Source organism: Sturnira hondurensis, unplaced genomic scaffold, assembly GCF_014824575.4.
Source record: "Sturnira hondurensis isolate 20B ecotype Veracruz unplaced genomic scaffold, ASM1482457v3 Scaffold0006505, whole genome shotgun sequence".
NCBI classification, from domain to species: Eukaryota; Metazoa; Chordata; class Mammalia; order Chiroptera; family Phyllostomidae; genus Sturnira; species Sturnira hondurensis.
The window spans coordinates 751,307-765,094 of record NW_028079136.1 but is presented as its reverse complement, the minus strand read 5'-3'; the positions used below and the strand labels follow the sequence as shown (position 1 = coordinate 765,094).

General features: G+C 37.7%; 1 protein-coding gene and 1 non-coding gene across 2 annotated transcripts in view; both read right to left on the bottom strand.

Annotated features, from left to right (window-relative positions):
* PIK3C2A (phosphatidylinositol-4-phosphate 3-kinase catalytic subunit type 2 alpha) overlaps positions 1-13,788 on the bottom strand; it is an 83,334-nt gene that overhangs the window by 22,855 nt on the left and 46,691 nt on the right. The window contains exons 9-16 of the mRNA XM_037049981.1: positions 11,575-11,718; positions 10,231-10,279; positions 9,937-10,147; positions 7,891-8,013; positions 6,751-6,918; positions 2,784-2,895; positions 2,247-2,392; positions 288-476 (exon numbers count right to left, since the gene is read on the bottom strand). Coding sequence (XP_036905876.1) covers positions 288-476; positions 2,247-2,392; positions 2,784-2,895; positions 6,751-6,918; positions 7,891-8,013; positions 9,937-10,147; positions 10,231-10,279; positions 11,575-11,718 — 1,142 coding nt within the window. The remainder of the gene's footprint in view (positions 1-287; positions 477-2,246; positions 2,393-2,783; positions 2,896-6,750; positions 6,919-7,890; positions 8,014-9,936; positions 10,148-10,230; positions 10,280-11,574; positions 11,719-13,788) is intronic.
* On the bottom strand, positions 4,400-4,558 carry LOC118989819 (U1 spliceosomal RNA). Its single transcript, XR_005067093.1, has one exon. It is a non-coding gene; the product is annotated as a U1 spliceosomal RNA (small nuclear RNA).

Here is a 13,788-nt window from a genome sequence, read left to right as displayed (position 1 = left end):
GTTTAGAAATCTTAAGCTTATGAAAATTAATTTTGGCCCACATCATAAAAATATATCATTCAAAATTTACAACCTACTTCTGTCTTTAGGTTAATTTTTAATATCACATGTCCTTTTAATAACCTCAATGAAAAGGTATATTAGTAGAAACATACATTTACACATTTATATTGTATCAAATTGCTTTCATGTTAAAGCAAAGGGAAGTACTCCTACAATATAATACCTTACTGGAAAAAACTGACAACAATAAAAAGAGCAAATAAACTCCATCTTAATCGACTTACTTTGAATCAAGAAGCTCCAATGCAGTCAGTGCATCTAATGGAGGCCACTGGTGAAGCAAAGAGTAAATTTTGGCAAGATTAACCCACTTCCAGTTTGGGGCACTTGCTAGTATTTTAGGAAGACAATTTGTGTGTTTGAGGCAATAATAACGTTTTTCCCACAAAAAGGCTTTGTCTTCTTTAGAAAGTCTGCATACATAAAAGGAACGAAATTACTTCTCAATGATATCATAATAACAGTTATAGTCTCAATGATTAAAAATACAAAGAAAAATGCATTCATTTTAGGACAGCCACTTGTTGATAAAATCATTAATACTAATTTGGGACAGAAAAATGCAATGTACAGCAAACACCACTAATTTACCCTAATTTGGGGAATAGAAAGAAATCATTTTGCCTTGATAAAAGTCTTAGTTATGAAAATGAAGGATAATTCAGTACAATAAAAATTTATTGAGCTCTAACCAGATGCCAGGCACTAGAATCAGAGTTGAATCAGCAAAATCCACCCTAAGAGCAAGGATTTTATTCATTTTACACAAGTAAAATCAAATGGTATGCAATGCACAATTGCTATTACAAAATTTTGGAAGACGATTATTTATATAGCTCAATTGAGTATATCTAAAAAGAAAATAACTTGTTTTGGAGATTCTAATTTAGTCTTAATGAGAAATGCTTACGTGAATGAAAGATTTCATTATTTTACCACCCACCCATCTACTTCTGTATATGTAATACACACACTGAAACGTATTCACCTCATGTGGAATACTGAAAAAAATTCAAATACTGAAAAAAGTGCACAGGGAGGTCCCTATTCTTCTAATCCCCTGCCAGAGGCAACGGGCTGCGCTCATTTCTTCTTCCAGAGTCCATGTGTATGGAAGCACACACACAGACACACGTGGGTCTTTTTCCTTTCGTGGGAACACACTAATACGCGATGCTGCTCCCTGCTTTCTTCATTTAACATATCTGACATACTGGTACGTAGCTATAACTTCATTTTTAATAGTTCTATAGGACTCTGTTGGGTAAATGTACATAATCTGACCCCGATCGATGGATATTCCCTATCGGTTTTACAATACTCCAAACACATACTGCAATGCGTCTCCATAAGCAAATACAAAAAGGCTTCTTTCCTCTAAGACATGTAACAGCCTGGAAGTAGAATTGCTAGGTCAGACTACACACATTGTGACCTTTATAGACTTTGCAAAATTGTTCCCCGAAGCTTTTTAGAATTCCACCAACAATATAATCCCCCCTTTTCTGTACCCTCATCAACACTTTCTATGACGAAACATTCTAATTTTCAACAATCTGATGTTTATGAAATGGTATGTTGTATCAATTTACATTTCCTTAATTACTGAGAGGTTGACATCTTTTCAATGTTTAAAAGACAATGTATTTCTTTTCCAAAGAATTATGTATTAATGAATAAATGTTGGTTTTTCTACCTGTAAGAAAAGGTTCTTAGCACCTTAAGGAAATTATCCATTGCTATTTATTGTGCATATAGTTCCCTTTTTTAAAAAAAAGATTTTATTTATTTATCTTAGAGGGGAAGGGAAGGAGAGAGAGAGAGAAATATCAATGTATGGTTGCCTCTCATGCGTCCCCTGCTGGGAACCAGGAACTGGCCTGCAACCCAGGCATGTGCCCTGACTGGGAATCGAACCTCAATACTCTGGTTCGCAGACCCGCGCTCAATCCACTGAGCTACACCAGCCAGGGCTCATATAGTTCCCTTTTGATCATGCAAAAACTTGGACCTGTACACATTTCTGAACTTTCATGTAGTCATATAGCCTTTATATATGATTAAAAAGATATATAAAACTTTTCACACCATGAACATTACTAAATCGGGGTATTTAATAAAGCGTTAATTTGAGCTTTACACGGTAAGAGATAAGTAGGCAAAACAGAATCAAAGGAGCATACCCAAGTGATGAGTCTTTGTGAAGAATACGGAGAAGTTTCCCTTTTATATCATTTTCCAATGTTTCCAAGTTGTATTGTTGTGTAATACTTCTGTCAACTTGAGGAGTGGTGTAAATGATATCGAATGTGGGAGAAGGAAAATCAACCTTAAAATTTTAACAGAAGTTGATCAAATTACAGCTGAACAGGCCACATATTGTCCACATTAACTTACTTTCTCTTTGAAAACATTTATTTTTCTTAGCCACCAGGGTGAATTTTAGATTGTATATTAAATTAATGTCCTTTTGCTGAAAGTGATTACATTATTGGTAATTCTCAATAGCACATACATTGTTTGGGATGGGTACAAAGGCATATTTTACTGTTTCTCAGAAATAGGAAATGGTCCATTGGCATTTAAATTGAAAACAGACCCTAAAATTGAAACAAGATTGATTAGGCCTCTTTAATAATAACCCAAATCATGGTATACACATACTTTTTTATAAAGAAATTTACATTTAAGCCTCCCAATGTGTCAAGAAGTACCTTTACCTGTAACACAATTCTTTCCATCACATATCCTTTTTTTGGGATTGTTCCAGGAATACGGGTTATATGTGACGAAGTCCAAAGATACAGAAGCTTAGTTCCACATGTTAAAAACCTTCATAATATAAACAGAAAAATACTGTGGTTTTTATTTTTAAAATCAATCAAAACTTACAACACACAGTAATGAATCTGAAACATTAGTATTCAAACATTTACCAAATATCTTCTTTATAAAAAGAATGTCATCTTTATTAGGAAGAGTCACTCTCCATAAAGTACTGATTTTCAGGGTCAATGGATTGAAGAGTGGGGGTTGGAACAAAGGAAGAGAGAAGGAGGCATCATATCTAAGGAGGAATGGGGCTCAGGACAGAACAGAACCTGCCATTCCCAGAACCAAGTACGCATTCTAGAACTGCTCCCTGACTTCTACCGTAAGAACAAAATACATGCCCAAAAAACAGAACCTGCTTTGTGACTTCTTACATAATTATTTAAGAAGTTTTATCTGTGCCCTGGGCCAGGGGTCGGCAGAGACTCAACCCTGCTGTTATAGTGCAAAGCAGCCATGAACAACACGTGAATAAATTGTGTGCTGTATCTAACAAACCGCACTTGCAAAACACAGGCAGCAGGTTGCAGTGTGCCGACACCTGCCCTAGACAGCTGGTTTATGGCCTACTCACATTAAACACACTTACCAGTAAACGTACTGACATATCTCAACACAGAAGAAATTTCTAAGAACTAACGAGATATTTATAAAAGCAGAAAACTATAAACTTCATTAAACTTTGTTCATTTTATTAAAATAGCAAATATCCTTTCCGAAGCTAGACCCTAGTCCTACTGTTTTTTCTTACAGGTTAACAGCCTTTAAATCTCTGACACATTACATTCTGTCTTTTTTAGAACCATTCTCATCCCCAAACAGATTATTTTTAAGGTAAATTCCTATCACATTTCATCTATAGATACTCTTATATGTCTCAAAATGGTAAAGTTTTATTTTAAAATAAGTATAATGCCATTACCATTCCTACTGTAATTACTTAAAATCACTAGCTATCTAATCAATATTCAAATTTTCCAGATTGTCTCAAAGAAAAATGTTTTTAGTTGGTTTGTTCAATAAGGACCCAAGCAAGGTCCAATGTTTTCATTCGGTTGATATGTCTTTTAAGTGTCTTTAATTCAAGGGTCAACAGGACTCCAGCCTATTATCTGGTTCTGTAAATAAACTCCTGTTAAACAAAACCACACATTCATTTACACACTGCCAATCACTTCTTTGGCTTTTGTGACAGAGACAACACACTCTGCAAAGCCTAAACTACTTCTCTCTGGTCATCTTTACGAAGTTTGCCAACTCTTGTTGTTGTTGTTGGTTGTTTGTTTTTAAAAGCAAGACAACTACTCTTTTTTAAACAATTATTATTTATTTATTTATTTTTAGAGAGAAGGGAAGGGAGGGAGAAAGAGGGAGAGAAACATCAATGTGTGGCTGTCTCTCCTGTGCACCCTATTAGGGACGCAGCCCAGGGGTTAACCAGCCGGCACTCAATCACTGAGCCACAGCAGCAAGGGAAGACAACTACTCTTGACACACAAGTTATCAGGGGAGAGTGCAAACGCAGACCCCACTACCACAGACTGTGCCGTCGAGTTTCCCACATTTGGGGAACTCACAGGGTCAGCACACCCGGAGTGCAATGGGTGAGCCTCACCCTGGGAAAACCATCTTCCCAACCGTGGTATATCACCAACTCTTGTTTTAGTCTATACATTCTTCCTATCTTTTCCCCCCTGCCATTTGTTGGAAAAGCCAATTCTTTTGTTCTGAGAATCCTCCTTAACCTGGATTTTACTTATTGCATCACTCTGGTCACTCAGCTTGCCCCTCTATCTCCTGTTTTATGTAGTAAAGTAGTAGTTAGATCTGAAGACTTAATCTGATTTGGGTTTAGTTATCTGGCAAGAATAATTGCTACTTTTAGGGGGTATTATATACTACTTTCTATAGCACTACATGAAAAGGCACACATAGTTTGGTTTATCTCTTTTTCTGAGGTGTGGACATGGTTTATTTAGCTGCAGTCTAAACATCCATATTACAATACAGTTCCAGACACAATAATTGCTTAATGGTTTTAAGCAGGTATTAGTAATCACTATTTATCCACAGTTCTTAAACAGGAGTGATTTTGCCCCCAGTAGACATTTGGCGATGTCTGGAGACATTCTGGATTGGTAACTGGGGCGTTAGTGTCACCCAGCGGGCAGAAGGCAGGGACACAACCAGACACCCTACAAGGCGCCGGACAGTCTCTCACAGCAAACCATTATCCAGCCCAAAATATCAATAGCACCGGAAGCCCTGGCCTAATGCTGGCATAATCTAACGCTGACATAAATTATTTCAGTAGGAGCTGCAAACTGGTGATATTCTATCATTCCACCTGCATCTATTAGCTGAAATTTTTCTATAAAATACTTTCTCACACCAAGTATTTGGTAACCCTGAGCTGCACCTGTAAAGGAAAGGCAAGGCAAATGCTTGGTCCTGTTTATTGAAAAATGAGCCAAGAACTCATGTGGGACTGAGGCGACTGCAGTGCCTCGAAGTCATCTGGTTCCACAGCAGTGACTTCATCAGGCTGCATGCAAGCTGCAGCTTAACACAAATTAAAAGTAATTTCAAGACCAGGATTTCTGATTACTGTGCGATAGTACACTAACTGAACTAAATAATTAACACTTTGTTTGTCTATATGAAGTCATGTAAAATCATCTGCGCTCTTAACACCTGACTATTTTTTTAATGTTAAGTACTAATATTACCTAGATTAACTGCATTACTTGGCAGCATCTCAAACTGAATGACACCTGTTCACTTTTTTAACAGCAGAGTGTTGGACACGAAATATTTAATTGTCTAAAATCACTTACTCTATTGAATTCTGAAAGAATGTTAAGTCCTTCACCCAAATAACAATCCTACCACTAATTAGCTCAGTGCCATAGCACAAGTCATGTAAGCTCTCTGTAACAAGTACAGGGCAGTAACAACCTTCACGGGGTTGCTGTGAGGAATACAAGGATGTACACAGCACTCAGACTAATAACACCTAGCACACAGTAAATGCTATGGGTTTATTACAGAGTGATATGCTATTAAACACAATAGGCTTCTTGACTGCAAAACTAGAGATACTTTAACACGCTAATGTGCATTATCACTCTAAAAAATGTCACCATGTGTTGTATGAATCGTATCCCAAACTTAATTCAACTGATTTTTTAATTTTATTTTTTCATTTAGGAAGACTCTTGATGGTCTCATGAAACTACTGCTACTAAAAACATAAGTAAACCTGTCAGCTAAAAGGTTAGATAGATTACTAGCTGTTAGTAGACAAAAACTTGAAAGGAATTTCTTTATTCCTAAGGATCATTAATAAGTTTTTGTACTCATGTAGAACCTTTGACAATTAAAGGCCAGGGGCCCACAGCAGTAAAGGTAGATGAATCAGATAGCCAGGGAAGGAGAAGGGAATAATGTTCAGGTGCAGATTCCCTCAAACTTGAGAAGTACGGGGTAAGGATAAGAAGAGGAAAAATGGAGTTGTTTTAGTAATGTCAAGGGCACCTAAAAGACGAAGTATGATGTCAATAAAATAGTGCCTGAAGAAAATGACAGTTTCCTAAGTGAACTGATTGCTGCTTTTCTCCTGAAACAGAATGGCAAACAATCCTTCAACTACCCATATAGATACGTTCAAACTACAGCGGAATAACTGGTTTCCTCCGATCTGTGTCTCATAAAACTCCCTTTTTATCACACTGGAAAAAGCTGAGGCAGCTCATGACCTCATGCTTGTCGTCGCTCCCTACCCTGTTCTCCAGCCAATTCTGATGCTGCAGAAACATCCACGAAAACTCACCATCACAACTCAGTAACACTTACCGTTTAAAATCAAACAGAGGTAAAGAAACTTTGCCCAAAGCTTCTGGCCTCTTTCTCTGCTTATTAGAATCAGGGGAACTCCCACTGCTCTGATTCAAAATCCCGAACAGAGTAAGGTGAAGAAGAGACTCTAACGGCAATTGTGAAATCTGGATGGGAAAAATAATTCTATAAGGGAAAAAAATGTATTAATAGAAAAAATTAGATAGAAATATATTAATCCTTTAATGAAGCAGACAGTTGTAGGTATTTTAATTGACCTATCAAATAATCTTTAATCCTGAATAACCTTTACATTGCTAACCTGAAGTAGCAAGTTTGGCTAACATGAACTGTTGAATATCTTAGACAAATTTAACTGAAATTTCAAATACATAACATTTCTTTAAAAATTTGTTAGTGCATTCACTCAAGACTTATAGTTCCTATTTCTAGGCAAAATAATAGTAGTCATGTTTATTTCTTTTAGGAAGAACTAGACGTTTACAAGCACGAGAATTTTTGATTCAGGACATATGTGTGCTCATACATACACAGACATATGTACATGTTTGCCAGTGTTCCACTTTAGGACATACAAGGTCAGCAGGGGTTACTCTGAGGAGCCATGAGACGGTTAAGTGTTAAAAAGAAAGTGACACTTTTTACCGGACACACATTTTGTGTTATATGATTAGTTTCAGAGACATGTATTATTTTTGTAATTAAAAAAATAAAAGAATAGGATACCACTTACTAAATGCAAAATTAAAAAAAGTTCTGCAATGTCCTATCTTGCCTAAATAATGAAAGCATTACCTTACTATAAGAATAGTAATTAAAAATCCTAAACTAAGCAATGTTACAACATACCACCTTTCTACGATTACACATGAATTTATATATTTAACTTGACAAAGTCTAGGAAGAATGGCACATTTCTGCAATTTAACAACATGTAGATCTAAAAGAGCATTTTAGGTTTTTGAAATCAGAATTTCAGTCTGTTCTACAGCATCATACCTAGAAGAGACCTGAAGATGCCAGTAAGGAATTAATGGATTTTAATGGGAACTGTAATAAAGATAAAAACCAGGATGCACACATGGAAAAAAGTAAACAAGGCATACTGAAAAAAATAAAAGCCAGAACTTCACTTACAGCTCATCCCATTTAATAAGATAGAAGAAATTCTTATAGGTGCCAACCTTCTTTGATTGAATAGGCTTAAAAAGATCCTTTCCATTGTGTGACAGGGAACATATCAAGTAGTATTTTTCATAACTGAGAAAAGAAAGAGTTCAATTTAATTCTTATTTGATAATACAATTTAGTTAACTAACACAAATATGTCATTAGCCATCCTTCCTAAAAGTGGTTATCATCTGAAATAATTGGGTTACCACTCATATGAACTTAAGGAAAAACATCTGATATGTCACTGTCGCTAATCCTGCGAAACGAAGAGGCACAGCACAGGGAATGCAGAAGGAAACACGTCGCCCCTGGCTGTCAGTCTCCGGGGGCCAAACGATACCAGCTGGAGAATTCACCTAAATGTTATAGTCAGCTAGTCACTAGCTTTAGATTTTAGTTGAATGACACTGAGTAATTATTCATTTTTAGGTAAATTCTACGAAGAAAGAATACAAATGTTATCATCCCTAGATGCTATTTTCCTTTGCTAAGTCACTGAAACAGAGTCAGTGAAGCACACAGAGACAGTGCATAGGTCCGACTTGCATGGAGTCAGTCTTTATTAGGAGGGGACAGATGCTGTTATATTCTCATCAGACAGTACTAATTTAGCTCCAATTGCCCTAAGCACAGAGATGGTTAGGGCAACCAGGCAATCCTGTACAACAGAAGTCTTAGGTTCAGTAAAAATGCATTCTACGAGTATTCTAACTTACTGCTAGGTTTACACACTAATCATTTTGTCTGTATGTATAAATATATTATAAGTATTGTTTTAAATCTAATGCTACTGGTTCACAAACACCCCTAGCCAATAATTTGATCGCTTTTCTCATTTATCCCTCTTTATTTAAGCATTTTACTAACTTTATTTCCATCTTAATTATCACTGCAGTTTTCTGTATTGCCTTCTAAGTATCTGTTCGCCTTATTAGTACCCCTAAACTTATTTCTGTGTGTGTGGAAGACACAGGGGGTACCATCCCTGCAACTCGCGAAAGGAACGAAACACCTCCAGACAGCAGCGGTCCCCATTTAAAGGCCAGTTCCAGGGGCGGAGTTTTGCTGCCTTCGCTTACTGCCGACTCCCTGGAGGCACAAGGAACACAGCCCACAGATGGTGCTCCCTGAATATTTCTTGAATGAATTAATACACTACATTCACCTCATTTTGTTATTTTTTATATTTCATTTGTTTATTTATATAAAGGTCAATTTAAGCAGAATTTACATTTGATATCTTTTTACTGGACATTACCTTCTTTTATAGCATTAAGCTATTATTATACTACTACTTACTTCAAAATATTCAACTCAGACTTTTCCGTTTATATTACTTACTTGCAAATAAGTTGAAGCTGGCAAACTTTACAGCATTGACAAAACAATCCAACAGGAAAAACCCATATTAAAAATTATAGAAGAGTCTGGTGTAGCTCAGTAGATTGAGCACAGGCCTGTGAACTGAAGGGCTGCCAGTTGGATTCCCAGTCAGAGCACATGTCTGGGATGCAGGCCAGGTCCCCAGTGGGGGGCATATGAGAGGCAACCACACACTGATCTTTCTCTCCCTCTCTTTCTCCCCTCCCCCAAATAAATAAAAGTATAGAAGAAATCTGCTCTTTCACACTTGAAAGCCTAGCAAGCAGTAAACTATTGTACTAAAAGGGGGAAAAAATGGGCTAACGTCTAGTCCCGTTACACTATTTCAAATTACCCTGGTTCTAAAGGAAAGCCAAAAGAATAACAGTCATAAATTGACTAACTTATTGATCAACATTTGCCCTTTTAATTTTAAACATATTTTCCTGCCTTTTCCCCATGTAGTAGGAGTGATAATTTGGTACTGGAACAGCTTCAAAAATCTCTGTAATTTTTATGAAAACCACCAAGGTATCTGTGATTCTTTGTCATCCACTTAAATACCAAGATAACTGGGTGCTGCATTTTACAAGATCAGAATAACTTCTAGGTAAAGCTGTACATATTTTATTTTGAACAGCTGCTTACTTCGATACCCAATTGCTTGAAATTCCATGCGCCGCAAAAACAGTAAACTGGAGCTGCTCTGTTGTGGTCCACGCTTCCTTGACGCTCCTGTTCCTCTGGACACAGTCTGCAGGACTCCTACCAGAATTCCCATGGAGTCTGAGAAGGTCATAAATCGCTGCAGTTAACTGGTCCATGCTTACTTGAACAGCATTTTCAGGATTCACTGAGCCTAGATGTAAAGAAACAGTTAACATGATTCTCTGAAAAAGCAGCAATTAGGGCTCAAATTTAAAGAACTGAAGACACACATACCCCTAGTCAAACTCCTGCCGGCGTCCCCCTCTCCAGACAGTGAAGTCACCTGCATATACATACAAATTCGTCAAAAAATGGCCCATGACATAACATAAAATGTTAAGCTTTCATTTCAAAACTTTCCCAGGGGAAACCTCCCCAAAAGTATCTGCAGAACTAATAAAACAATAAAAAAGTAACTCCCCCCAAGTAAACAGATAATTTTTAGTAAAAAAAATCAAAATACTGTAATTTTTTTAACCAATGTCACTTCCTAAAATTTCAACTATTTCAATAATTTTCAAAAGAAAATCATGAAGTAAATGAAAATTATTGTAAAATACACTATCTCAGCAAAATCTGCCTCATTAAACTAAATTAAGATTTGATACACAAAGTGATAATCATGCTAATACAGCATTTTATTTTCCATTAGTTGCTCTACTATTTAGCATGGTAAGAATGGACTTAAAGAAACCAGAACTGCTTTCCCATTTAGTGTCTCAAAAACAGCTCTGAGCTCTCCTCCTACTCTCTATCTCACCCAGCAAATTAACATAATGAATAAAACCTCAAACATCAGGACCATGGTAGGTGATCACTTCCACATGATTTCATATGTATTTTTGAATTTTTAAAAGCAAGCACATAGCAAGAAAAAAAAAGAGAGAGCCAAACTTTTATATACCATATGGACAGGTTTTCTAGAAATAAATGGAGTGAGCTTTCACCTAGATATTTGTTGAGGGGCACACCATCCACATAACTTTAAATTTATCGTGTCCTGCAATCCACTTTCTCTCATCCTTCCAGTAAGAGCTATGAACATCCCTGTGAACGGAATCGATTAAACACCCCTGGAAAAACCACGGGGAGAGCTTTCACTAAAAGCAATAGTATGCTATCAAAACAGGGCTCCTACCCTGGTTTCCACTGTAGTAGTAAGTCAGTTACTGTTACTGGGGCATTTGGGTCTTCTCAACAAGGAGGAGGTATGGTCCAAAAGAGAACCCCCCGTATCGGCAGTCATGGACACTTCCATCCAGAGGGAGAAATAGTACCTACCACCACCCAGGTCCTTCAAGCCGACCAACTCATTTATGCTGAGTTGCTGCTCTATACACAACAGGTTCACTGTTTGGCATCCACCTGTTCAACATCAACTCTCAGAAAGCTCTTCCAACCTCCTCTTAGGAATTCCCCACCTTACCAGGTAAGTCACCCAATCAACTCAAGAGTAAAAGCCAAAGTTAAAGTAACGTTTTGTCCACAAGCAAAAATCTGTCAGTTTAAGTGACAGATGCTCACTTCAGTACGTAGCTGCATGTAATAAAATGCTAATTACTCAAAAAAAATACTCACATTGGCACTTTTACTCCTTGGAAGATTAACTGCTCTCTTTAGCTTCTTGACTGATTCTGTAATGGCAGGAGTCTCTACACCATCTAAAGCACTGCAGATTTTCCTTACAGCCTTAATAACTTGATCTACTGCTCGGTGCTGGTTCTTTAAAAATAGAAAATAAAATAAACGTAAGCATTTAGGATTTAAAAGATCAATTTCAGGAACGAAGTCAGAAACTAGACATTTCAGATGTGCCTAAGAACAGATGTACTTTACTCTTTTGTGATAAAAAAGGAAACAAACAAGATTGCATTTCAGCCCTGGCTAGTGTGGCTCAGTGGATTGAGCGCGGGCTGAGAACCAAAGGGTCACTAGTTCGATTCCCAGTCAGGGCACATGCCTGGGTTGCAGGCCAGGTCCCCAGTGGGGGCTATGTGAGAGGCAACCACACACTGATGTTTCTCTCCCTCTTTCTCCTTTCCTTCCCCTCTCTCAAAAAAATAAATAAATAAATAAAATCTTATTTAAAGAAACATTCTTATATAATGCATCAATCCATCAAACATTTATGCCAAACTTACACTCCAAGTACTGTTAGAATGGGTTGAAACTCAGTACTGTACCATCCTTTAAAAATTTAGATATTTCCGTGAGGCTTGGCTACCATAAACTGAATGTTCCCTTCATCTTCAAGCTTGAAAACACCTAATTTTCTCAAATACCCAGTTATCCCACTGTCCTCCAAGCCTGAAGGTTTATTATCTAGCTCCCCATTTTTGCTTCCTTATATCTGTTTACTTTTACTCCTCCACCTTCTTGCAAAACCTTTCCAGTTTTAAGGCTCATGCCATTTTTCCTATACTATTCTCCATCATTTTACATGCCAATTATCAAATTATTATGTTTCAGTTTCAAATCTACAGCTGCTCTACTTTTTTTTTCAAATCTACTTTTCTGCTCTACTTTGTGTGACTGGAGCTACTAGACATCTCTCTCCTTTGCCAGCAGGCAATGTTAGGATCTGTCAGTAGAGGGCACCAAAGGGACACTCAACAGCAATGGTAGCACGAAGGTAACTCTCATCAGGGGCTCAGTCCTCTATTTTTTAATTCAGGGTAAGAGCCCAGCGGTCATCAAAGATCAGCTCCAACTGCATGCTCAGGCCACACTCTCCCTATCTGACAGCTCTGGCAAGATTCTTTGCCACAGGCAACCTGTGACAGCCATAAATTTCAGCACGGTGGGAGAGAGTGTTCCCTCACTACCCACTGCTCTGCAGCCTGGAGCTAAGAACAGCTCTGCTGCCTGAGTCACTCCGGGCCCCCTTTGAGCAGGGTGGTAAACTTTTTTTTAAGGGCAGATAGTAAATGTTTCAGACTCTGTGGGCCACACAGTCTGTCACAAGTCAACTCGGCTATTAAGGATGAAAACTGACATGGATAATTCATAAATAAATGAGCATGGTTCTTGCAAAAAAACCTTTATTTACAAAAACACACAACAGGCTCGATTTGACATGTCATTAATATGCAAACTTCTGCCTCAGAGTCCTCTTTAACCCCTTGTAGTAATTAACTACCTTTTACTAATGAATGATTCTTCAACTGTCCCTGTTCAAAGAACCAGTATTACAGTTTCTGTCTCCTGAGTTGGTCCCTGAGGGATCTGCCTTGCCACTGACACATGGTAACCTCCCCCACGGCACTCCACATTTTTGCTCTGGTTATTTACCCAACTTTCTACCCTGCATCCTATGATAACACTGAGTTACATAAATGTCTATGTGGAAAAGACAGGATCTTCAATCCCCAAACTGTACCTTACCAAAATCTTATCTACACATCATACTCTGATCACAATCTCCTTTGCTTGTAGCCCTCACACCCTCCGTCTAACAAAACCCACTCTTTGGGCTCAGAAACTTTTCTGCTGCTTCTACAGACGGCTGAGTACTTCTAACAAATCTCACAACCATACAGATTCAACAGTCCTCGATTTTAGCAGGAACCTACCTGCCACTTAACATTCCTTTTACCCGCTCTTGGCCAGCTCTCTTTCCCATTCCCCTTAGAATATGAAGCCAAGCCATTATTCCTTGCCTCAAAACCCCTAGAGGAACCCTACTTCATTTTATTGAAATACTTAACATCTTATCTCTAGAAAGCAAAGACGAAGAGGAATTAAGACTTCTGCAACTTTCCGACCTCCCTCCACTCCTACAACCTACCTCAT